The sequence below is a fragment of the Ascaphus truei genome, chromosome 7 (assembly GCF_040206685.1).
Source record: "Ascaphus truei isolate aAscTru1 chromosome 7, aAscTru1.hap1, whole genome shotgun sequence".
Lineage (NCBI taxonomy): Eukaryota > Metazoa > Chordata > Amphibia > Anura > Ascaphidae > Ascaphus > Ascaphus truei.
In genome coordinates this window covers 29,102,751-29,128,502 of record NC_134489.1, presented here as the reverse complement: position 1 = coordinate 29,128,502, position 25,752 = coordinate 29,102,751, and the positions used below count along the sequence as shown (strand labels likewise).

The 25,752-nt window shown below is 43.5% G+C and overlaps 1 protein-coding gene across 6 annotated transcripts; it reads right to left on the bottom strand.

The window, feature by feature from the left end:
* Positions 1-25,707, bottom strand: LOC142498846 (uncharacterized). Of its 6 annotated transcripts, none has more exons than XM_075607429.1 (6): positions 25,582-25,707; positions 23,571-23,694; positions 20,359-20,478; positions 8,227-8,353; positions 4,619-4,726; positions 1-2,828 (listed from the first exon to the last, which is right to left on the bottom strand). In XM_075607429.1, exons 3-6 carry the CDS (start codon positions 20,461-20,463, stop codon positions 736-738), a joined length of 2,433 nt encoding a protein of 810 aa, XP_075463544.1. In that variant the 5' UTR covers positions 20,464-20,478; positions 23,571-23,694; positions 25,582-25,707; the 3' UTR covers positions 1-735. The 6 variants fall into 6 exon arrangements, with proteins under 6 accessions (XP_075463544.1, XP_075463542.1, XP_075463545.1 ...); XM_075607427.1 differs by having other exon boundaries at positions 23,571-24,208; positions 25,582-25,644; XM_075607430.1 differs by lacking the exon at positions 23,571-23,694 and having other exon boundaries at positions 25,582-25,700.
* Between the last annotated feature and the right edge of the window lie 45 nt (positions 25,708-25,752).

Below are 25,752 nucleotides of genomic sequence, written 5' to 3'. Positions count from 1 at the left end.
TTTCCATACTGAACTGAGTTTTATTCTTTTAGTACAAATAATACTTTTCTGTCAATCAAGATTAACAGTAAAAAATAAATACAATTAAGCAGGTAGAGACATAAACACAGCCTCTGGAATTCATAATGGCATCTTCCAATAAGGTTATTGGAATATCATACTATGGGGACAAAAATAAATAAAATACTATATACAGTATAGTATATACACACACATGAATATTTGTGCTCTCTCGTTGATTCTATTTGAGCTAGAAATTCACCTTTTCCATATCACTCCACACTGGTTTCTGAAGCAAATTAAATATTCCTTATTGGTTGGATTTAAAAAAATGTTTTTATAATAATAGTCACGGACTAGCCATTCTCTGTTGGCCAAGTCACTGGATACCTCCTGTCGATTTCTTATGTGTTTTAAACACCGGACACATCCTGTGGTGTTGGCACCACCAACAAACTCAATAACAAAACAAATGAAATTGTCTACGTAACTATAATTCTCCAACATTAGGCTTCTATAATAATTAACAAAGTTCTAGTAGGCACTCTGGTCCTGGATAAGTGTGGATCCATCACAGGTTGTGATAGACCAAAAAGGAAGTTCTTTATAGAAGATCTTGCAAAACACAGGTCTATTTTTACAATGTATGAAAAACAGACCTGTATGACTTATTTTAATATCTAGAACATATAACAAACGCTCTTCTTGGTCCACCAAATGTATAAAGGCCTGCGATTAATCTACATCATCTCTAACATCATTCTTACGCCAGCTGCTATGGAATTTCTCATGTTTAACAAGATGTGACCTTTGCCGGTAACTTTTTCCACACTGACTGCAAGAATAGGGTTTCTCTCCTGTATGGATCCGTAGGTGTGTCACAAGATTTGAATTATAACTAAAGTTTCTACCACACTCACTACATTCAAAAGGCTTCTCACCGGTGTGAGCCCTTTTGTGCTTAGCCAGGCTTGACCACTCAGTAAAACATTTCCCACATTCAGTGCATACACATGGTTTCTCTCCAGTGTGGGTCCTCTGGTGTTTAGAAAGACTTGACCTATCACCAAAGCTCTTCTCACATTCCGTACATGTATAAGGTTTCTCCCCTGAGTGAGTTCTCTGGTGTATAACAAGGTAAGAGCAGTCTGTGAAGCATTTCCCACATTCAGTGCATGCATAAGGCTTCTCTCCTGTATGAATTCTCTGGTGTGTTTGAAGTGATTTTTTTGTACTAAATTTTCTCTCACACTCACTACATGCATATCGCTTCTCTCCTGAGTGTACACTCTGATGTGTATTGAGATGTGACCTGTGTGTAAACCTTTTCTCACATTGACTACATGCGTATGGCCTCTCTCCAGTGTGGACTCTATGATGCCTACCAAGAGCAGAGCAGTCCTTAAACCTTTTCCCACATTCATTGCATGCGTATGGCTTCTCTCCTGAGTGTGTTCTCTGGTGAATAACCAGATGTGAACCGTCTGTAAACCTTTTCCCACATTCAATGCATGCATAGGGCTTCTCTCCAGAATGGAACCGCTTGTGTATAACGAGAGATGAGTTGTCATTAAACCTTTTCCCACATTCAGTACATGTGTAAGGTCTTTCTCCGGTGTGAAGCCTCTGGTGCATAACTAGAGTTGATCTCCGAGTAAAGCTTTTTCCACATTCACTGCAAGTATAGAGCTTCACTCCTCTGTGGATTTCCTGGTGCTTACATAGATTTGCATTCTGACTGAAGCTTTTCCCACATTCAGTACATGTATATGGTTTATCTCCTGAGTGGACTCTCTGGTGTACAGTAAGATGAGAGTTCTGGCTAAAGCTTTTCCCACAGTCCACGCATGCATACGGTTTTTCCCCTGTATGTAGTCTCTGGTGTTTAGTGAATGTTGAACTGTCTCTAAAATGCTTCCCACATTCAGTACACGTATACGGCTTCTCGCCGGTGTGGACCCTCTGATGTGCCACAAGATGTGCATTGTCACGAAAGCCTTTTCTACATTCCATGCATGTGTATGGTTTGTGAAACGAGTGACAACGCTGGTGCTTGACGAGATAAGAGTTGTCCGTAAAACTTTTCCCGCATTCGGAGCACCCAAATGGTCTCTCCCCCGTGTGAAGTCTCTTGTGCATGATAAGAGAGGACTTTACAGTAAACTTTCTCTCACACTCACTACATGCATATGGCTTGGCACCCATGTGTGTCTTCTCGTGGGTGGCCAAATGGGATTTCAGAGCAAAGCTTTTCTGGCATTGAGTACAAGTGTAAGGCTTCTCTCTGGAGTGAACAGTCTCGTGCATAACAAGATGCGAGCCATTGGTAAACCTTTTCCCGCATTCACTGCATACATACGGCTTCTCCCCAGTGTGAATTCTCAGATGTCTAACAAGATGTGAACTGTAAGGGAAGCTTTTACCACATTCAGAGCAGAAATGGGGTTTCTGCTCGACATTGATTATCTTTTGAGATGTGACCTCTGATATACGACAACAGTTCTCACCACATTCACTATGCTCACATGCCTTGGGTTGAATGTTGTCATTGTTTTGACGTGCACTTTCTGTGTTACCCTCATGCTGCTCTTTGTGAGCAGGGGCAAATGATGTTACTCTGCCCGGATTAAACAAAAGATCATAAGTAACGTTTTGTCTTTCGCCAGAAGTGGGTTCCTCGAGTGGTTTTGTTACAGACGTTTCCTGCTTGTCGCATGCTTTGTATCGGTTTAAAACCTTCTCCGGTCCCTTATGCTGAGAATTAATATTTTCCTGTTGTATTCGGTTTGAAAAGTCTTGAGAATTCTGGCTCATCGGCACACACGGAGCTACAAAGGAATACATGACATATCAGTACTACAAATCTTTGATGTTGGACCCTGGAAGTATTTCTATACTGATTCTATTGCTTAATGTTATGGGATGCTGGGAATTGTAGTTCTTCTAATATAACACTGCAGGGCCAAATATGTTTGGTTCGTGTGCATCTCTGTGACTGTTTTTTCTACGTCTGGATAAGAATCCACGTTTAAACCGGAGGTGGGCAACTCCAGTCCTCAAGGACCACCAACAGGTCAGGTTGAGGATATCCTTGCTTCAGCACAGGTGGCTCAATCAGGGGCTCAGTCAAAGACTGATTGAGCCACCTGTGCTGAAGCAGGGCTATCCTCAAAGCCTGATCTGTTAGGGGGCCCCATGAGGACTGGAGTTGCCCACCCTTTGTTTAAACCAATACCAGTCCTTCATAAAAATACTGGGTTTGCTGGTCCTCTTTTAGGGAAATGTTGGAAATCAGTCCTTTTAAAATGAAACAGCAAGATGGATGCTAGAATTAGAGGTCATTGTGAGTATGGTAGGCTCTGGGGAAATGTAATTAATGAATGCATGGGACAATCTCACAATACAGCTGATGGAGGCTAGTAAGGTCAATTAAATTAGAGACAGTGACGGTCCCACACAGTGGCCCCAAAAAATTACACTTGGGAATGTAATTTACTTCCTTGACAAGAATCAATCCTACTTCAAATAAAATAATGTGTTTCTGGCAGAAGAATGAACGCGTTTCTATTTTCTTTGGGTCACTGTAATTCTAATTGTATCTGTTAATTGTTGATTTTCTCCTTTTAATCTCTTTGGCTAATGATGGCAGCATAATTAGGGCACACAAAACATCAAGAAGGAAAAAAACATGTGGGTTTGCAATATCTTAGAGGTACAAGAGCTGAGCCACAAGAGATAATTTGTTAACATTCTCAAAACTACAGGTACATCAAAAGGAAATGGTTTACAAATGTAATCCCCAACATTTAATCTAAAATACGCCACCCACATTACTTCCTATTGGTCCCGAGGAGGATTGACCCTTTAAAGGAGCAATTTGTGCATTTAAAAAAAAAAATGTATTTTTGAACATAGGATAGAAGCAGGGGGTCTCCAGAGTTGAACCCCATCAATTTCTGCTCAGCAGCCCCCCTGCTTCCCGAGATACAGACCTCCGTAGGGGGATCCGGTATCTCAGCCAAGTTTAAAGCACCGCATCACGCAGGCCAATAGGAAGCCGGACCTGATTACGTCACGGTTTCCTATTGGCCCGGCAGGGAGCTATGAAACGCTGCTATTACGTGAACCCTGCTAGCTGAGAGGAGTGGCTACCGGTGCCCCTTATGGAGGTCTGTATCTCCGGAAGCAGGGGGCCCCCGGAGCTAAAATTAACGGGAGACCCATTGCTTTAATCCTATGTTTTAAAAAATAAAACAATTTGCATGCTTGGATTGCCTCTTTAAGATCTGCTTTGGGAAGTGTATGGTAACGATGGAGGGGGGGAAACAACGTACACATCAAATGGGATCTGAATATTGACCACCGTTTAGAAAAAAAGAGCAGATGTGGTCTTTATAGTCAATCTCTCTAACAGGAAAACTTCCATATCCTACAAGCAGTTTTCTTTCTGGGAAAGATTGTGGCTCCACTCACAGGAATGGGCACCGTCACTTAACATATTCAATAAGGGCCTTATTAGACTCGCTCTTACACTTGTCCCGGTTTATATCTCCATACAGACTTCGTTGCTAAACCGTTCTCTATCTTTGCAGCTCTTAAGATGTACTTCGGTACTCACCTGTGCTGATATTTTTCTTGAAATCCCTCTTCTGCACGCAAAACCTTACACATGGATTTTGCCCCTTCTCAAACCTTGTGACAATCTCTGGTTTCCCATCCGGACATCCTATGCATTAAAACAAACAAAAGTAATTAAATCAGTATTTCTTTAAAGAAATATTGCAAGTATAACGTTCCCAAGACACAAAAAAAGGCGCATTGCATTCCCGACAAAATAAAGTACCCTGAACGTCACCTCAGCTTGTTGCCCTTTACCGTAGATTAAGCAGCCTTATTGATTGTGGTTTTGCTCTAGCTGTGTTTGATTTTCATTTCTATTTAAAAAGGCCCAAAGCCTGCAGTACAGTGTTCACATGGAAAGCTCTTGCGCTATTCCCAGCAGGAAGGACTGAGCGGATTTCCATGCAGACTTCAAAGAGACTTGTCAGAGAAGCAAACAGCCTTAATTTGGAATTCTCTGATCAGAGTCTTCAGGGATGTCACTGGCTAAACAAATGCTCCATTTGGGGCTAATTGCTTGTTAAATAAAATGCACTCTAAAAATCAGTGAGGTGAAAACAGAAAGCATTATACTGTATGGTTAAGCAATCTATAAAAAAAACTTTTTTTGTTTATTGTCGATAAATGTATTACTTTTTCGATTGTTAAGTGCCTCCTTTAAGTTACGATATTTGCTAAAAGCAGCAAACCTGACCTATTCCCCATTTCGCCACTGACAGGCCTTTTGCTTTTAGCATTCCCACCCTTTTTAAACTCTGTCGTGGAATTCTGGGGAGATCAGTTGCCGAAAATGTTCCTTTCAGGGAGATCAAAATGGCTGCTGCCATGCACACTCATTAAGACATCAGAGGTTACCATGGTAACAGCGATGCCGGTAAAACAATAAACAGGTGAAATCACAGCAAAAAAAAGTGTTAGAAATAGAGCAGCGCAATGTGAACTTTGTAACTTAATTTTTGTTTCCAGGTGGGACTGTTTTAAATACGAGATACTGTACGATCAACAAAGATTCAAAGACCTGCGAGAGAATTAGTGCAAATCACCCAATGAATGAAGACTTAATAGCGCCAAAAAATTGGAGTTCTTTCCGTAATGACTAAGAATTCTAGAAGTAAAAATATTGCAATTTAAAAAATAACATTGGCATGCGGTTTCCGTACTTCACGTGGTCTGTGTGTGAACTATGATACAGGCCCCTAGCCACTTGGATATGTCGTCCGTCTCCTTGCTGCTGCCCTCCTGCTCCTTTGGAATCCCAGGTAAAATTACGCTGCGGACGTCACCAATGTGGCGTCGCGTTGCCATGGAAACGCAGTCATGACGTCACCATGTTGACGCGACACCGTGTGACGCCACATTAGTGATGTCGCGCGGTGTCATTTGAAGCTGGGATTCCAAAGGAGGAGGGCAGCAGTGAGTAGGCGGGCGACACAGCCAAGTGCCATCCCATCAGGCCCAAGTGCGCCGCAAATGCATATGAGGGCGGAAATTTTTGCCGCCTTAGTCCCAGGCCTAATGGGAAATCTGCCACTGGATACAGGTCATCACAAGTTAAATGGGTGAATTACAGCTCAACCCCGTTATAGCGCGATTCGCTACAACGCGGATCCGCAAGTAACGCGGTGTGAGCGTGGCTCCTGTTTTTAAAAAAAATGTTTTTTGGGGGGGCAAACTTGCGCGCGCACACACACACACACACACACACAGCAGTGAGGGTGTAGTTACCTGTGCTGTATGCGGATGTTCAGGGCAGGCAGCACACAGCTCTGTATACAAGCAGGGAAGGGGGATATACAGTGGCTGAGAAGGATCAAATCAGTGTGAGGACGTCAGCTCCAGGGGCCGTTGTTAGGGCTGGGAATGGGATATGGGACAATAACACACTGCGGGAAGCAGGGGACATGGAGCTGGTGTTATTAACCTGAGAGGCACACAGTGTTATATAAACACACACATAAACACACCCCATACCTCCGATGTGGGGGAGAGAAGGGAGCTGGTTCCTGGCCAGGGGAGATAGCTGACACCCAGGCTTTTCCTGACTGTGAGATCCTCCCCCCCCCCCTCTCGCAGACTTACCAGACTTACTGTACACAGATCAGCTGCACAGCACACAGATCAGCTGCACAGCACACAGATCAGCTGCACAGCACACAGATCAGCTGCACAGCACACAGATCAGCTGCACAGCCCACAGATCAGCTACTGCAGATGCCAGGTAGTGCTGCGGGGGCTGCCCTTTTTTTAATCGCGATCCCACTTATAACGTGGTCGGATCGGGTGGACCCCGAGGACCGTGTTATAACGGGGTTCAGCTATACTGTCTGTGTTATAAGCAGAGAGGGTAATTAGCTTAAAAGTGCAGTTCCATCTGCATGTTTATTATTATTTCTTCATACTACGGTACAATACAGTGTTTGTTTCCACCCATAGTTTATTTCCTGCTCACTATTTTTTTTTCAAAACTATGTATTTTATTTCTAAAATGATGAGCCCCAACACTAAATGAATATGACTATGCCCCTCTACCTTAGTGATATGCAATGGAACATTACCCAGAATTCCTGGCTACAGCGAAGCACTATATGCTAAGGGATAATGGGAAAGGCAGGGTTGCAGACTTTTGACACATGCGAATGTGTTCACAAGTGATAGTTCTATTTCCTGTATGATATACAACAGCAAACCTCAAGGAACCTTATCTGATTAAAGTACAACTTTTTTTTTTTAATAGACCCCCCCCCCCCCTTTGACATCTGCATGGAAACCGGCTTTGTGCTTCTTGGCGGAGTGGAGAACTAGGGAATAAACAGCAGGAATTGCCGGAGTGAACACTACTTTTTGCAAATAAAGATCAAACCAAAAACAGATAGGAAAAAATATAAAAAATAAGGTTGTTAATCAGCTTTAAAGAGCATCACATGGAACTCACTTTCTAAATAGGTCCTAAAAGCCAGAATAAACCACTGGAGCAAAGGGAAAGAATATAAGGTGAACAATCGGAAAAGAGCTTTAAGCTCTGTACAGCTCTTTTCCAATTTTTGACCTTACATGGTTACATAGTAGAGAAGGTTGAAAAAAGACACGCGATCATCAAGCTCAAGCTATGTCAAATGTATACGACAGATACTTGATCCTACATCCATACTTACAGTATATTGATCCAGAGGAAGACAAACACACAACCCCAATGATATCTCATATGGGAAAAAATAAATTCCTTCCTGGCTCCAAGAATTGGCAATCGGATTACTCCCTGGATCAACATCCTTCCCATGTTTACTTACTTGGTATAACCCTTTATACCTCTCGTATATATTCTGTCCCTTTGCGGAAGTGGTATATTCTTGCTTTGTGGATTGTGTTCTCTCTCTGGGTGAGACATACCAAGTTGCATGGAAAGTGTTCACTGTATTCACTGTTAATTGCTTAATTGTTTTTGGTTGCGCAGTTCCATTTTCTCCAAATAGGTCGTAGTGGGGGAAACTTCCCCCGTAAAAGAGAGCTTCCCCCTCACTCTCCTGCTCCTTCGTAGCTTCGACGTTGAAGTCCGAGTTCTGCACATCTTTAAGTACAGCTTTAAAAGCATGAAACAAATCTTCTTACCCAGTGAGCTGATGGTCTGATAATTATCGATCATCACGTCCTTGTAAAGCTCCTTCTGTCCTTCTTCTAAATATTTCCATTCCTCTTTGGAGAAATATACAGCGACTTCAGCAAACTTGACTGGTACCTGAAACACAGACAAGTCCCCCACTGACTCACGTGTATTCATTTCATTTGCGAGTACGGATCAGCACCTTCAACATGTGCGTCATGTCCAGCTACATCCCAAATATCATCTGAATGTTTTCATGCAAGATAAATACCAAGAGAAAAAGAACTCCGTTATAATAGCACTCATTTATCAAATAGTGTATCGTACTTGTAATTAAAAATATTGAAATATAAGTTCAAATAAGGTGCGCATGTACAAACCAAACATAGATATACAAAAGGACTATGTAGCTCCAATTAAGAGGTAATTACCGTATTTCCTCGATTGTAAGACGCCTTCGATTTGGCACTTACAATCGAGGAAAATTACTTTTTCACTTACCATGTGTAAGGAATCGGGGGCCAAGTCCCTTGCAGCGTGACCCCTCCTTACCCACTACCAGTACTGCAGCGGCTGCCCCCCGTCGCTACCCATGCCGCCGCCCAGTGCATACCTTGAACTCTGCTGTCGCAATCTTGGATTCTGGCACTGGTGTTACAGACTCTCAGCTGTGCTCTGCTATTTCCTGGTCTCTCAGCCACTCACGAGCAGCTCCTCGACACGCCTCCGCGATGCCCCTCGTCCGGATTGGTCACTGTCTCTTTAAATATCCTGCTTTGCCTTCACTTCCTTGCTCTGAATAGCTCCTTGCTTCCTGTGTAGCCTGGAAACTGTGTCGTGCTCCTGTTTGTCTTTACTCCTACAGATTTGAACCGGCTTGTCTGACTTACCTCTCTGGCTCCCGACTTCGGCTTACCCATCACGATTCTTACCTCTCAGACCCTCGGACACGGAAACGGATTTAACTACGGAACTCTCTATACTCCTGAACTCGGCAAGTACAACGACTATTCTAAATCTTTAACTTAAATTTTTTTTATTGCATTGTAACAGCAAAAAATACATTATCGAATACTTTTTTTGTCTTGTATGAAAACAATATTTTAACAACTGAGAAAATGGTAGTGAGATCCTTCTAAAGAGGACAAACAGACACTTACAACCAAACTTAAAGGGGGAGACAAGACCCACTCACAAAAAAAAAAAAGGAGGGAGGGAGTGGGAAGGTCTGGGTGGGGAAGGTTGGGGGTGAGGTATGAAGAGTGAGGTGATAGTGGATGCATCCCGAGGCCTGACCCCGAACACGTGTGGGCTGGGTCGCTTCGCTAATTGTTAATATTATAATGCTGCTATATAGGGTCTTAGGGAAATATAATACGACCAGTAAGCCCCTCCCAATGAGAACGCATCTACAACTATCATAGCCAGATTGAGGTCCTCTCTATCCCAGGGATATCTGTCTGTGCCAGCCAGGGCGTCCAGACTTTTAGGAAATTGTCACCAGGGTCATTAACTAAACTCGTTAACTTTTCCATCTGGCAAATGAACCAAATTCGATTTCGACTCTTTGGGATGGTTGGAATATCAGATTGTTTCCATAATGCTGCGATCTCGCACCGCGTTGCAATTGCAAAATGGGCAATTAGTTTGTTGTGTGCTTTGGTGAGGCCCATCAATGGCCTGTTCAGGAGGAACAGCCACGGGTCTGGGGGTATTGTGAGATCGAACAGTCTCTGAATCCAATGTCTAATCACCTCCCAGAGTGGAGAGATCCGTGGGCAGGACCACAGCATATGTAACAGGTCAGCTGTTCCTCCGCACTGGCGGGAGTACAGGGGGGAGGATCCCGGCACAAACCTTGATAATTTCAGTGGGGTAAGGTACCATCGCATTAGGACTTTATATGCGTTCTCCTTAAGAGTGGTGCATATGGATCTCTTTGCAGTGGCCATGTATATAGCGCTCCATTCTTCATCCTCTAAGTTTTCTCCTAAATCTGTTTCCCATTGAGATCGGAATGAGGGTATCCGCTGCTCATGTTCACCAGAACTGACCACCTCTCCGTATAGCTGTGATGTGAGTCCCTTCGTGTCGGTCTCAGCCAGACAGAGCTTTTCGAAAGATGTTAATAGGGGGTATGGGGCATATTTATTATAAAATGCCATGATCTGGAGGTATCTAAAGAATTCTGAGTGGGGCATCTCTTTTTCTAGTCTGATATGGTCAAATGTTTTGATTTTTCTATCATGTCCCTCCAGATCTCTAATCCGATTGTAACCCTTCTGCCTCCAGATTGAGATATTACCGACCGATAGCCCCGGAGAGAATTCAGGATTATTCCATATGGGTGTCACCATGGAGTGTTTTGTCGTGAGGGAATGCCTGATTTTCGTAGCCTCCCAGATTGACAATGAGTTGGTCATAGAGGATAGCGGCATTGTGGCGAATTTTTGCGCCGTTTTAGGTAACCAAATTAAGCTGCTTAGATCCAAAGGTGCGCATGCAGCATTCTCTATTTCCACCCATCTCTTCAACTTCGGGTTAGATTGCCATTGTACGATTTGGCTTAATTGTGCCGCCTTGTAATATGATAGCAGGCAGGGTACTGCTAGGCCGCCAGCCAGCACAGGTCTTTTCATATTTAGTTTACTTACCCTCGGTTTTTTACCTCCCCTTATAAATTTGGAAATTTCAGATTGAAGTGAGTGCATGTCCCTCAATCTGAGTGGCACTGGAAGAGTTTGGAAGAGGTATAATATGCGGGGGAGTAGGTTCATTTTGACACTATGGATACGTCCAATCCAGGATATCCTTTTGGATGTCCACTTCTGTAAATCAGATTTTAGGGTCCGAATCAGGTTGGGGTAATTTGCATTGTACACGTCCTTTACAGTTTTGGTGATGTGGACACCCAGGTATTTTATGTGGTTTTGTTGCCAGTTAAATTTGAAATTCAATTTTAATAATTTCTCTGTGTGTCTAGGGAGGTTGATGTTGAGGGCTTCCGACTTGGATTGATTAATTTTAAAGCCGGAGATCTTAGAGAATCAATCTAGTAGGTCGAATAGGTTTGGTAGGGAAGTGAGGGGTTTTGTGATAATCAGAAGGATGTCATCTGCGTACAGGGCCGCTTTATGGGTCTGGGAGTATGCGTTTAACCCTGAGATGTCTGGGTTTCCTCTGATTTGTGCCGCCAGTGGTTCAATACATAGGGCAAATAAAAGAGGAGATAATGGGCAGCCCTGTCTCGTGCCACCCTTTATTTGAAATGGCAGAGAGGGGTAGCAATGGTATATGACCCTGGCGGTGGGGTTAGAGTATAGCGACAGAATCGCTTCGCTCACCCGATCTCCAAAGCCAAATGTCGCAAGCGTCGCTTTCAAATATGGCCAGTCTATCCTATCGAAAGCTTTTTCCGCGTCCAGATTTATATTCTAAATCTTAATCCAGGCCTGGCCACGCTACAACCACATCCCGGACCCACTCCCTCTGCTGTCAGTGTGTATATTCAACATCCCACCTCAGTACAGGGGACTGGCCTGGTCTGCGGGCTGCACAGCGTGACATTATGCAGAGCCCAACAGAAACAGATCTGACTGAGGTGGGCCAAATGATATGGGGACTTGCGCTTTGCATTGATACTTTGGGAACTCAGGTCACAAGCCTGGTACAGACAACTATAGATTTAATTCAGTGAAAGTGTAATAAAAACAGTATACATATTCATATTCTACTAAATATACTGTGTTAAAATAGACACTAAAGAGGTCTAAGAAATCTACTGTAAGCCCCCAATAGGCATAGGTATCAAGTATTTCTGGCTATTGCAGAACTATTGTTAATCACTGTAGTATCTTTGAGATTTTTCGTGCATCTATAATCTCTGTTGGATAGTATGGAACACAAGGTAGGTACTCATCAGTTTTAGAGTCAAACCCTATTCCACACTCTAAGTGGCTAAAGTATCCAGATATAATGATCGTATATGGATAGGCACTGTGGTTCTAATGGTACAGTGAAATTGAGCAAAGATGTAGGTGACCACGAGTACATTTTTGCTCAATTTCACTGTAGATTATAGATTATAGATGCATGCAAAATCTCAAACATACTACAGTGATTAACAATAGTTCGGAAATAGCCAGAAATACTTGATACCTATGCCTATTGGGGGCTTACAGTAGATTTCTTAGACCTCTTTAGTGTCTATTTTAACACAGTATATTTAGTAGAATATGAATATGTATACTGTTTTTATTACACTTTCACTGAATTAAATAAAGTATTAAAGACATTTCGTTATACATATATTTTTTTCACCCCTGACCACTTTTATTCTATAAAGGTCTGCGGTGCGCCTACAAAGGGACTCTTTCTGTGTACCTCCTTTGATACACCCGCTACATATCCACAAGCCTGGTACAACAGCTTTCCCAGCAGCCTATTCCAGCCGCGCAGGGTGGCGACCGGCCATCAGAACTCAGGATTCCTACGCCTAAAGCATATGCGGGTGACCCTCTAGCCTGTCGTGGGTTTTTGAACCAATGTGAAATACAGTTTGAGATTTCTCCCAGCCTGTTCCCCACCGGACGCACCAAGGTAGCCTATGTTTACTCTCTTTTAACAGGGGACGCCTTGGCATGGGCCTCTCCCATCTGGGAGTTGCGTGCGGAAGTCACCCAGGATTACCAGCTCTTCTGTCAAGAATTCCAGCAGGTATTCGATATTCCCGCCCGCAGAGATACTGCCGCTGCTTCTCTTGTTCAATTGTTTCAAGGTCGTAGGTCCGTAGCCATATACGCATTGGAATTCCGGACTGTCGTGGCGGAGCCGCATTGGAACCAAGAAGCCCTTATTGCTGTGTTTTGGCAAGGTTTGTCCGACTCTGTAAAGGATTAACTTGCAGTCCAGCCCAGGCCCCAGGGATTGGAGGAATTGATCGCACAATGCATACGAGTGGATCAGCACCTTCAACAGCGCCGTCATGAACGCCAGCGTCCCAGAATTTTCTCTTCTGAACCTATTCTTCCCAGGTCTTTCCCAGCTATTCGCCCTGTTCTAGATGCTGCGGAACCCAAGCAGATTGCCAGTCAAGAGTTCCGTAATACCGACAGGACTGCCGATAGAACCCCTGACCGGACTGCCGAAAGGGCTCGTCGCCGGAATGAGGGCCTTTGCTACTACTGTGGATCTCCTGAGCATACGGTACGTTTTTGTCCTTTAAGGCCCACAGAACAAACACGACCAATGGGGCAAGAGGGACTCATTTTGGGGTCAATATCTTCTCACCCTACCTCTGAAGAGGAACTCCCTAAGAGAATTATGCTTCCAGTCTCGCTTGAAGGTCCGAATTTTCTCGTAACCACAGCCGCTTTTCTTGATTCAGGATCCGGTGGTAACTTTGTGGATCAAGATTTTGCTACTCATAACAAGATTCCGCTCATCGCTAAGAAATCGCCGATTGGCCTCGAGGCTATTGATGGTCGTCCTTTGCAACCTGCCTTGATCACGTTAGAGACTCTTCCTCTCACCCTTTCTGCCGGTACTCATACCGAAATCATATCCTTTGACATGATGCACTTTCCTGCCGTTCCAGTTATCCTAGGATTACCCTGGCTACAGCAGCACAACCCACGCATTGATTGGAGGGATGGCAAGACAATTCAGTGGGAGCCAGAGTCAGAGGCCTCACCATTGCCGGTCATTTCTCCTACCACAGTCCTCGCGGGAGTGGAAGCGCCCCCGGCTAATGATTCCGCTCTTCCTGAAGCATATGCGGATTTCATCGACGTGTTTAGCAAGTCACAATCGGAGGTTCTACCTCCTCACAGACCTTATGATTGTCTCATTGATCTGGTTCCCGGCGCTGTTCTTCCGAAATGTAAGTCCTACCCCTTGTCTCTCCCTGAAACTGAAGCCATGGCAGCATACATCAAAGAAAACCTTGAAAAAGGATTCATTCGTAATTCTTCGTCCCCCGCTGGTGCCGGTTTCTTTTTGTCAAAAAGAAAGACGGATCCCTGAGACCATACATTGATTACCGAGGGCTCAATCTCATCACAGTCAAGAATCGATACCCCCTTCCGCTGATCTCCAAACTTTTTGATAGGCTTCAAGGGGCAAAAATGTTTTCCAAGTTAGACCTCTGAGGAGCTTACTATCTTGTTCGCATCCGAAGGGGCGATGAATGGAAGACTGCCTTCAATACCAGAAGCGGCCAGTACGAGTATCTTGTAATGCCCTTCGGCTTATGCAATGTTCCTGCTGTTTTTCAGGATTTTATGAATGATGTCTTCCGTGATGTTCTCAACTCTTCCGTAATCGTCTATCTGGACGATATCCTAATTTTTTCTAAAAATCTTCAAGATCATGTCCAGCATACCAGGCTCGTTCTCGCTCGCCTTCGTGTCAATAATCTCTACGCTAAACTCGAGAAATGTCTTTTTCATCAAACCTCTACTGCCTTCTTAGGCTATATAATTTCAGATAAAGGATTTTCAATGGACCCTGAAAAACTTAAGGCTGTTTTGGATTGGCCTCTACCCAACTCTCTCAAAGCCATCCAGCGGTTTTTAGGCTTCTCCAATTACTATAGAAAATTCATCGAAAATTTTCTACCATTGTGGCTCCCATTACGGCCCTTACCAAGAAGGGAGCTGACCCATCTGTATGCCTCCGCAGGCCGTCTCGTCCTTCGAAACCCTGAAACCAGCTTTCGTCTCGGCACCCATTCTGCGACATCCCGATGTTAGTCTTCCTTTTACATTAGAAGTTGATGCGTCTGATTGTAGTGCAGGCACCATCCTGTCCCAGAGATTCTTCCCTCAAGATAAGCTTCATCCATGCGGTTTTTTTTCAAAGAAGTTTTCGCCTGCTGAAAAGAACTATGATGTTGGCAATAGAGAGCTCTTGGCTATCAAGATGGCCTTACAGGAATGGCGACATCTCCTGGAATGTTCCCGCGAACCTATTTCTATATTGACTGATCATAAAAATCTTCTTTATATAAAAAATGCACGTCGTCTGGGGTCTCGTCAAGCCCGTTGGGCATTATTTTTCTCAAGATTTAATTATACTCTGTCTTATATTCCCGGTTCTAAGAACACAAAAGCTGATGCCTTGTCCCGACAATTTTCTCCTGAGGAAATATCCGAAGAAACCCCTGAAACTATCGTACCCTCTAAGTTTATAATTTCCGCCAACTCATTTGACATTCTCGAAAAGGTCGTTGAAGCTCAAACACAAATTCCGAGCGGTCTAGAGGTACCGGAAGGAATTCTCTATGCCGCACCCAGGTTTCATCAAAAGATACTAGAATGGGGCCACTCTGTCCGTTCAGCCGGCCATCCCGGCTTCAAAAGAACTTTGGATCTTATCAAGCGTACTTTTTGGTGGCCTAATATGGCAAAGATGGTTCATGAATTTACTAGTGCCTTTCCAGTATGCGCACAAAACAAGACTCTTCATCAAAGACCCTCAGGCTTGCTCATGCCCTTGCCAGTACCTGAACGTCCATGGTCACATATTTCAATGGATTTCATTGTGGATCTACCCCCTTCCAGAGGGATGAATACCATTTTGGTCATCGTTGACCGTTTTTCAAAACAGGCCCACTTTGTTTCACTCAAAGGACTTCCCTCCTCGCCCACCCTAGCTGATATCTTGACCAAGGAGGTGTTTCGCATCCATGGGATATCTACATCCATAGTCTCGAACCGAGGCACGCAATTTATATCGAAATTTTGGCGGGCTTTCTCCAAGAGGCTTGGCATGGCGCTATCCTTCTCGTCAGGCTATCACCCCCAGACTAATGGGCAAACTGAAAGACTAAATCAAACGCTGGAACAATACCTACGGTGTTTTATTTCCGATTCCCAGGATAATTGGGTTGACCTGCTACCTTGGGCAGAATTTGCAACCAATTCACTTCGTAATGAATCCACGCACAAAACCCTGTTCTTCGTGAATTATGGTTTCCACCCAAGTTGTCTGCCAATCTCAAACATTCCGATAGGAGTGCCGGCGGCTGATGAACGGGTAACTACTCTTCAGGAGTCATTGATCAAGATTCAGTCCGCACTTCTTAGCGCCGCTCAGAAATTCAAGTCTCAGGCAGACCACCGTCATCAACAGGCCCCTAATTACAAGCCAGGGGACCGAGTTTGGCTTTCGTCCAAGAACATCAAGTTGAAGTCTCCGACCCCGAAATTGGCACCCCGATTCTTAGGGCCTTTTCTGATCCAGGAACAAATCAATCCTGTGGCATTTCGTCTGCAACTTCCGTCTTCCATGAGGATTCCAAACGTATTCCACGTTTCCTTGCTCAAGCCATTCGTCCAGAGCAAACGGTTCCCTGCAAAGACCTATAAACCCAAACCAGTCACGGTCCAAGGACACCCTGAATTCGAAATCCAGACAATCATGGATTCTCATGTATCCAGAAGAAAGATACAATTCCTTGTTCACTGGAAGGGTTATTTATGGCCCAGAGGAACGCTCTTGGGTATCCAAGGAGGACATCCATGCTCCAGTTCTCTTGGACCGCTTCCACAAGAAATTTCCACAGAAGCCTTGGATGGATCGTCCTGAGGTCGATCCTGAAGGGGGGGAGGGGGTACTGTAAGGAATCGGGGGCCACGTCCCTTGCGGCATGACCCCTCCTTACCCACTACCTGCTGCCTCTGCCCCCCGTCGCTACCCATGCCGCCGCCCAGTGCATAACTTGAACTCTGCCGTCGCCATCTTGGATTCTGGCACTGGTGTTACAGACTCTCAGCTGTGCTCTGCTATTTCCTGGTCTCTCAGCCACTCACGAGCAGCTCCTCGACAGCGGGTGGGTCAGCAGCAGCAGGACAGGTCCAAAGTCTGCAGGTGAATGAAGATAAGAAGGCAGAGGGGTGCCGCGGCAGGAGATCATAATAGCAGGAGAGCTGAGCAGGAGCAGAGCGGCATAGGGGAATGGCTTGGGAGGTGCACACTGTAACCGGAAGACAGACACCGGTCAACTTCCAGTGTTACAGTGTGCACCTCCCAAGCCGTTCCCCTATGCCGCTCTGCTCCTGCTCAGCTCTACTGCTATTATGATCACTTAGCCGCCGCCACCGCACACCCGCTGTCTTCTTATCTTCATTCACCTGCAGACTTGGGACCTGTCCTGCTGCCGCCACCGCACTCCCACCCGCTGTCCATCTTCAACCATCTGCAATACATCGATTCTAAGACGCACCCCGATTTCAGACATGTGAAAATCGAAAAAAAGGTGTGTCTTAGAATTGAGGAAATAGTGTAGTATAACGACTAATATACAGTTTTAGTCGAAATTAAAGAGACCTCAGTAGTGCGTGTAAGGTTGTAGGCCTAGTTAGGCAGACAGGACTTAATTGCTGAGGTCAATATAGCATGTACATAGTTATGCCTAAATGGAATAGCCAGCTGTGTCAGTTTCATGGTAAACTGATGAACTAATGTACCTCTGGGCTCACTATTGTCCTAAAAAAAAGAGACAACATATATGTTAGAAAGACTCAAGTTGAACCATTCATTAGTAGATCTCTATATATGAAGTTAATAGTATGTTCAGACCAAAAACACTAGCCTGTCAGTCTTGAAAACGCGTTCAGCGTGAAACGATTGTCGACGGAGGCTCTCTCATCAATGGCAGTATCACTCTGTTACCCAGAAAGCTTATAATTCGTACATGCTAAGGTTACGATTACAAGGACAGTGGTTCTGAATTCCATTTAGGTATAACTATGTACATGCTATATTGACCTCAGCAATAAAGTCCTGTCTGCCTAACTAGGCCTACAACCTAAGTAGAACCTTACACGCTCTACCGAGGTCTCTTTAATTTTGACTATAACTGTGTATTAGTCGTTATACTAATTACCTCTTAATAGGAGCTACATAGTCCTTTTGTATATCTATGTTTGGTCTGTCCACGCACACCTTATTTTAACTTATATTTCAATAAAGTATATTTTTAATTACAACTACTATACACTATTCGGTAAATGAGAGCTATTATAATGGAGTTCTTTTTCGCTTGGTATTTATGTTAATACAACTCTTAGCCCAGCACCATACCCTTTTCAACGTCAACTCTACTTACTCGTTACCTTAGCTTAGCAGGGGTTTATGTCTTTCTTTCCTTCCCCATCCCAATCCTTCGCGTAGTATGTTTTCATGCATGGTAAGAACTGTGCGTGTTTAAAGAGGTAATCCAAGTGGGTGATTTTTTTTGGGGGGGGGGCGATTTTTTTTTAAAGCAGAGGGCGGTGGTAGCGAAAGGGTGAAGGGGCAAGCCTTTACTGCGACATATCTTAACATTGATAACCAAAAGAATGAGAAAATCCGTCAAAGAAATAACAGGCGCAAGGGAACATGTTCAAAAATAGAAAAATGTATTCAAATCTAAATAACACATTGCTGTAAGATCACAGTCACAAGTACTCACGTGATCATGCAACGTGTGTACAGTAATGTCGATTAAACACGCAAGTCTAAAAGTACAGTCTAAAACGGATAAAACCGTGCCAAAAAGTGATGAAAATAAAGCAGGCCGACACCCAGCCTAGTTACAGTACTGGTGATCTTACTACATGTGTTATTTAGATTGAATTCATTTTTTTCAATATTAATATCCTTGCTGGTTTCTTGTTTATTGGCGACTGGATTTGCCCATTCTTTTGGTTATTCGTGTATTTATGATGGGTATGAGAGATACCATCTGAGAGATTGTCATTAAATATATTATAGTTACACTCATTGTTGAATCAGAGTTTCACGTTCCCCCACATTGCCAGGTGGGACCCAGGTGATGTAATAATTTTGTTTTTGGATTCGATGCATTTCTTAACATTCAAATATAAACCGTTTACATTTATAAATGGTGTAAATACAGTTTTGTTTTGTTTTTTTTTAATTTAAAGTCACTTTAATGTCTCTTCTGCGTGTCTCCGAGTGACCCTGCAGGAAGGTCTCACTTTTTACGGGTCAAGTTTTCTTCTGTGTCATTGTGATTATTATTGGAAGGAAGATGGCAATGGGTCTTCATTTCTCTTTCTTACCGTGAGATGAGACAAACTTAGTGGGTACACGTTACTTTCTATAGGAAAATAAGTTAGAATTACCTTTCCTCACTGTGCAGTCTTTAATTATACTACTGTACTTTCATCCTTCATAGGCAAGAACAGCCTCTATGGTCCTTGTGTGTGATATCTCAATTTGGCAATTAAATATTAGGAAGTTAGCACTACAAGCATCAATCCATGTTGCGTTCCTTTGTGCCAGTGTAAGGGAGGTGTGTTGTGTCAGCAAATGCTCTGCTTATAAGGGTTCCATGTAAAATTGGATTTCAGGCAAAAGGTGACACATTGTATGCTCATTTGCATGTAATTTCCCGGAATCCTTTGCTGCAGTGTGAGCACTGTATGCTAGGTGATAATGGTGAAAGGCAGGGTTGCAGACCTGTCTAAGACATGTGAATGTGCTCACAAGTGATATTCTTTATTGGAGATAGAAGATATACATACACATACATACTGTACACACACACGTGTGTATGTATATAGGCGCTGTGATATAGATATATATACATATATATATATATATATATATATATATATATAAAAACAAATCAGCGCTAGGACTAACACTATGTGAAAATTAATACGTGATAAATAAATATAATATTAGTGCATAGGGAATATCAGGCACTGGTCAAAGGGAAATGAGCCATTGGGATGCAGCTCTAAAAAGATATGCCTATCCTAAAAAAAATTAAGAAAAGAAAAAAGCGCAATCCTATATAGTTGTTAAAAATATGGGATATTTAATAAAGTCAAAAAATATATACATATATACATGTCAGTGTGTAAAGACACTGAATCTGTAAACAATGGCACAGAGTTAGAAGCAGGGGAACCAGGATCAAATCCCGGTGTCAGCTCCTTGTGACCTTTGTGAAGTCACTTTATCTCCCTGTGCCTCAGGCACCAAAAACATAGTTTGTAAGCTCATCTGGGCAGGGACTGTGTCTGTGACATTCCTATGTGCTGCGTACCACGTGCTATACTGTAACTGTGACGCGCTTAGAGTCCCAGTGTGAGAAAAGCGCCATTATAATAAAGAAAAGTTACCTTAGGAGAAGTAGCACTTCCCTTCATGTCATTCTTGCTACAGTTGCCAGTGAATGCCATCCCTGCAGGCTGCTTAACGAGGGACGCCGATTCATGCTCGTTCATCCTGAGAGGGCGTCACTGGTAGAGACATACAGGTCCACATTCAATATTCTACAAAGCGACTTCACTTATTGAAACTGGCGAGATGCATCAGTGCAAAGAGAACAGTGTTCTGGCTCAGTGATTAATGTTGCTTTTTTTAACCAACACGAGTAAAATTGGACCGACCCCAGTTTAATGTGGGTGTCGGCTAAAGCCTCCTATTGAAACTTCCCAAAATGCGTGCACACAGGATAACATTCGACAAGTAGGAGCAGCTTAAAAATGCCAGTCTACCCTGATTTTACTCCAAAATTGCCTTGATACATCTCTCCAATGTGTTTTCTCACAATACAATGCATCCCCCAATTTTATTTGCATATATTCACTGGGTTAAATCAGCCATACTGCATTCCCCAAGGTTGTAAAACACCATTGAGCAACACGCAATTGACAGATTAAGGATAATTGACTACTAACCCGTATGCACTCAATATATATTGCTAGCTAACTTTATCTTTTACCTGCCTCCTTGGGGCAGTAGGACATGTTGTGTATTTATTTACTGTATGGATGCAAGTATGTGAAAAGAGCAACCCTCCGAAAATGGCTATTTCCTTGGATAGAACAGTATGCCAGAGAATCAGATGAAGCTTCTCTTCCAGTCCAATGATGCCACTGCCCTCACTTGGATAAGTCAAGAAAAAGTGAGGATGACACAAGCAGAGGATTCTGGGAGAGGGAAAAGCAAGCACAGAGTCTCCCTGGTACAGAAGTAATACTTACAACTACAAGTCAGTAGATTGTGAGACTGGGCAATACTTGGAATGGCCACTTTCATATAAATCTGCGTTTATCGAAACTATAAACAACTTCATTAGGAACCTGTATAAATCCCAAACCAGCGACTATTCAAAGTTGCATTTCCTCCCCAATATGACCTATTTGGACAGCGAGATTAGTGCTTTGCCCTTCAAAGCAAAATTAGTTACCTTATTATTTTACCTACAAAAGGCCCAAAGCCTGCAGTAGTCTTCACGTGGCAATCTCTGTTTTTTTCTCACTTTCCCCACTCCAAAAGCAGCAATATTAATTTAGGAATTCAGTGAGCAAGTAAAAAAAAACAATTGGAGAGGTGAAAACAGATCCTGTTGTACAGTATTGTGAAGAATTCTTTAACAAATAAAACATGCCAGGGGAACTGCCCACAGAAACTTATTGGCTTATGACAAACAAAGTATATGCAAATATTTAAAAACTTATATTTTAATCTGAATTTTTTTTCTGAACAATAAACCAATGTTTTTAGCAAAAAAAATAATGCAACAAATCTAGATAAAAGTTCATTTTCTTCTTTTATTGGCAATAGGATCACGGTGGATGACAAGTGTTCTTCTACGGTTTATGCACGGATGCCGTGCTTCTTCTGGTGATTGACGGGATGGGTAAGGTGGTGGGGACTGGGCAGGAGTACCTGTTCTGGTGGAGGTATTGGCGCCTGGGTTTGCAGAGGTGCCAGTTAAGGGGGTCTGTAAATGTTGCCGGTCTCTGCATACATCTCTAGTGTTTAGTTTAGTTGCCAAATTATTCACAGTGCTGACCAACTGGGATAGGATCTCATTTCTCTGCTCTTCCACCATTATGTGTTCCCGATGGAGGGTGAGCAACAAGTCCATCCTTTCTGTATGATCACGTCTGAATTCCCGAAGTTCTTGACGTACAGCATGTAGCTGCCGTCTTAGAGTTCGACGAAAAGCCTCCTGGCTTTGATAGAGAAGTTGGTCCATATCATTAAGGACATGACCTTCAGGAGCTTGAGCCTCCCATCGTGGAGAAGGTGCAAACCGCCTGTGATGTTGAGGACTATCTTCCACTGGTTGCATCTCTAATACACCCATATCTCTTTCCTCTTTTACATTCACAGCTGCTTGCTCTCTAAATACTGGCCATTCTTCATCTATCTGTGGTTTTGGCTCCGGTGACATTTGACCTTCAGGATAAAATTGTACATCAGGGGGTTCAAGTTCATCTGGCGACAGCTGTGCTTCTGGTGATGCATTTTCATGGGGAGACCAATGACCTACAAATGAAGTAAGATATCCGTTATTTCATATGTTCAATGATCTCTTATGACTTATTTTGTGCGTGTGTATACATAAACACATCGTTTAAAAGATGTAGAATTTAAATTCTATAAATATACTTTTTTGTGCACAATGTAAATTACCATAGGTATACTTACGGTAACATGCAAATATATTAGTATACACAAATGTTTATTCCTCGTACCAACACATCAATTTGTTATATGTGGATGTATTTCTATATACAGCTAGTTTCTATATAATATTTCTTTTTAGGTTTGGAAAACGTATTTCTTAATCAAACAATTATATACTTGCCATTATATATTGCATATGTAGACATAATATACAGATGTAGCGCGTGACAGTTTCTCCATGTAACAACCTATTCCACCATAACACAGTTTCAATAGGATTCATTGGCAGTGTTGATGCAACCTAGCCCACCATAGGAAGCAATGTATCCTGCTACATCTCTAGGACATTGTCAATACAAGCTGTATAATATATACCTGAACATTCGTATGAACCAGGATCAGAAGAATCAATCAGTCCTGGTATTCCCTCCACCACTGGGCATATGATTGTCTTGATTTTCTCCTCCCACTCCGCATAGTACACGTTCATGGATGGGCGTCTTCCAGCATGACGCCACTGCTTGCTCATTTTGGCCCTCACAAACCGTTTACAGTCTGCAAATCTCTTCTTGCAGGTGTCCACATTCCGAACGCTCACACCTAGACAGTTTATAGAGTCCAGAATGCCACGCCAAATCCGTTTCTTCTCAAAGCTTGACGTCCTAGACGCATCATCCCCATATAATTTAGGATAGTTCTCTAGGACCTTGGTGACCAGCACGTCATTCTCCTCCTCTGTGAACTTGATGTTCCTCAGCCTATCCCTGCCGGAAGACGCAGTGCCACTTGTTCCCTCGCCAGGATCAGAAAAGGAGTTTGACTTCTTGAGCCAAGGTTGGCGGCTCACTCTGGCTCCCTGCCGTTTCCTCCCTTGCCAATGTGTCCTCTCTTTCCCTCCACTACTCCATACCTGCTGTGCTACTCTCCTCTCATGGTGTTCCAAAATAGTCTCATCCACACCACTCCTCTGCTCTTCCAATCCACCAATCCTTCTCTCTTCCACTCCAATCATACTCCACTCCTCTGTCATGTCTCTATCAGTTGAGAAATAGACAAACTAACATTAGTAGTCAGGTAATCACTCTTCCACTAAGCAACTTACTATACTAATGCTACATACTAACACAGTGAATCACAAGCCTACATTATCATACAGAACACCACACTTGCCTAGGACAACTCGCTCATCACACAACGTTTATAATTACTGTATGTAATCCTCCAGCTTCTCTTGGTCATCATGTCCCTCTCTGCACTGCCAATATGTATATATAAAGGGACTGCTCTTATACACCTGGGTGTCATTTAGCATAGCACTTATAACACTTTCATAGTCTCATTAAACTCAAACACAGAGTGAACCGCAAATGTCTGCAGTGTCGTCCCCGTTTCTCCGACACGGAAATGTTTTTCACTTTTGAGTGAAGCGCATGCATTGCTAATTTTAATTGGGCTTATGCGAAGCTAGTGAACATTTTTTTTCGCTTGGTAAGTAGGGAAAATGTCAGCGGAGTCAATTTGTTCGAAGTATATTCCAGGCCACAATCGCTAAGACATACAGATAGAAACAATGTATCAAAGTCAGTGCAAATCTAAGTGTATATATTTCTGTGTGCGTTTGTGTATCTGTACACCTGTCTTTGAATAAAATAAAAATGAATTATTCACAATACTAGCCATATTTATAAAGCCCTTAATTCATAAACTGCTGGAGTATTTGAGAAATTATATATATATATATATATATATATATATATATATATATATATATATATATATATATATCCAATACAAAAGTTTTTTATTACAGTTTGCATGAAATGAACCCATTGGCTGCCAGACAGAATCACAAATGTATTTCTGGTCCTTCTGACAGGAGATGGGTTGAAAAAATATATATTTTTTTTTTAAACAAAGCCTCTTATTAACCCCTTTGTTGCAGAAATAATAGGAGTCACAACTTGCTGAAATCAGACAGTAGAGTACGGCTCTTTTTTTTTTTTACTAACACTTGTCATCTAATAATTTCCACACGGCGCTGTTATTATGATGCTCCCAGGCTTTCCAAGCCCGTAATAATTCCCATGGTAAAATGCAGGAATGCAGACTGCAGTAACAGTCCTTGTGAGTGGGTACAGATCCCAGCATTTCTCTTTCCCTCTCTGATCTCTGCTTGTCCCTTTCCCTGCCATCTCTCATCCTCCACCCCCCCCCCCCCCCCCCCTTGATCTCTGCCTGTCCCCCTCTCCCTGCCAACTCTCCTCTGATCTCTGCCTGTCCCTTTCCCGGCTGTCTATCCCCCCCCCCCCTCTAATCTCTGCCTGTCCCCCTGTCCCTGCCATCTCTCCCTCAATCTGATCCCTGCCTGTTCCTCTCCCTGCCATCTCTCCCCCTCTCTGATCTCTGCCTGTCCCCCTCTCCCTGCCATCTCTCCCCCTCTCTGATCTCTGCCTGTCCCCCTCTCCCTGCCATCTCTCCACCTCTGATCTCTGCCTGTCCCCCTCTCCCTGCCATCTCTCCCCCTCTCTGATCTCTGCCTGTCCCCCTCTACCTGCCATCTCTCCCCCTCTGATCTCTGCCTGTCCCCCTCTCCCTGCCATCTCTCCCCCTCTGATCTCTGCCTGTCCCCCTCTCCCTGCCATCTCTCCCCCTCTGATCTCTGCCTGTCCCTCTCTCCCTGCCATCTCTCACCCCCCCCCCCTCCCAACCCCTCTGATCTCTACCATCTCTCCCCCTCACCCCCCTCTGATCTCTGCCTGTCCCCCTGTCCCTGCCATCTCCCCATTTCTGCCCCCTCTGATCTCTCCATTCACAATTTGGATGACAGGACATCTCCCTGTGTTGCATAAAGACTATGACACAAGCCTTAAATACAATTGCCTGCCAGATCCTACATGTTAAAAGTTAAAATCACCACCTACCTCCTCCAGCTACACCCTTTGTCTATCAGCTTTAGTGGGTGGGGGATTTACCAGGCCAATAAACGCATGAGGCTCAAGGGATTCTGGGACTTGTGGTCCTGCTGCTTCCCATCGCATAGAATTGCATCACTGCACAACCACAATTCCCAGCATCCCACGCAACAAGTAGAT

Bases quoted from the DNA above. Each gene is read 5' to 3' on its own strand.
- LOC142498846 (XM_075607429.1), bottom strand. From the start codon at position 20,463: ATGAACGAGCATGAATCGGCGTCCCTCGTTAAGCAGCCTGCAGGGATG. The intron at 8,354-20,358 runs GTAACTTTTCTT...TCTGTGTTTCAG, and splicing joins GAAGTGCTACTTCTCCTAAG to GTACCAGTCAAGTTTGCTGA. The intron at 4,727-8,226 runs GTAAGAAGATTT...TTTAATGCATAG, and splicing joins TCAGACCATCAGCTCACTGG to GATGTCCGGATGGGAAACCA.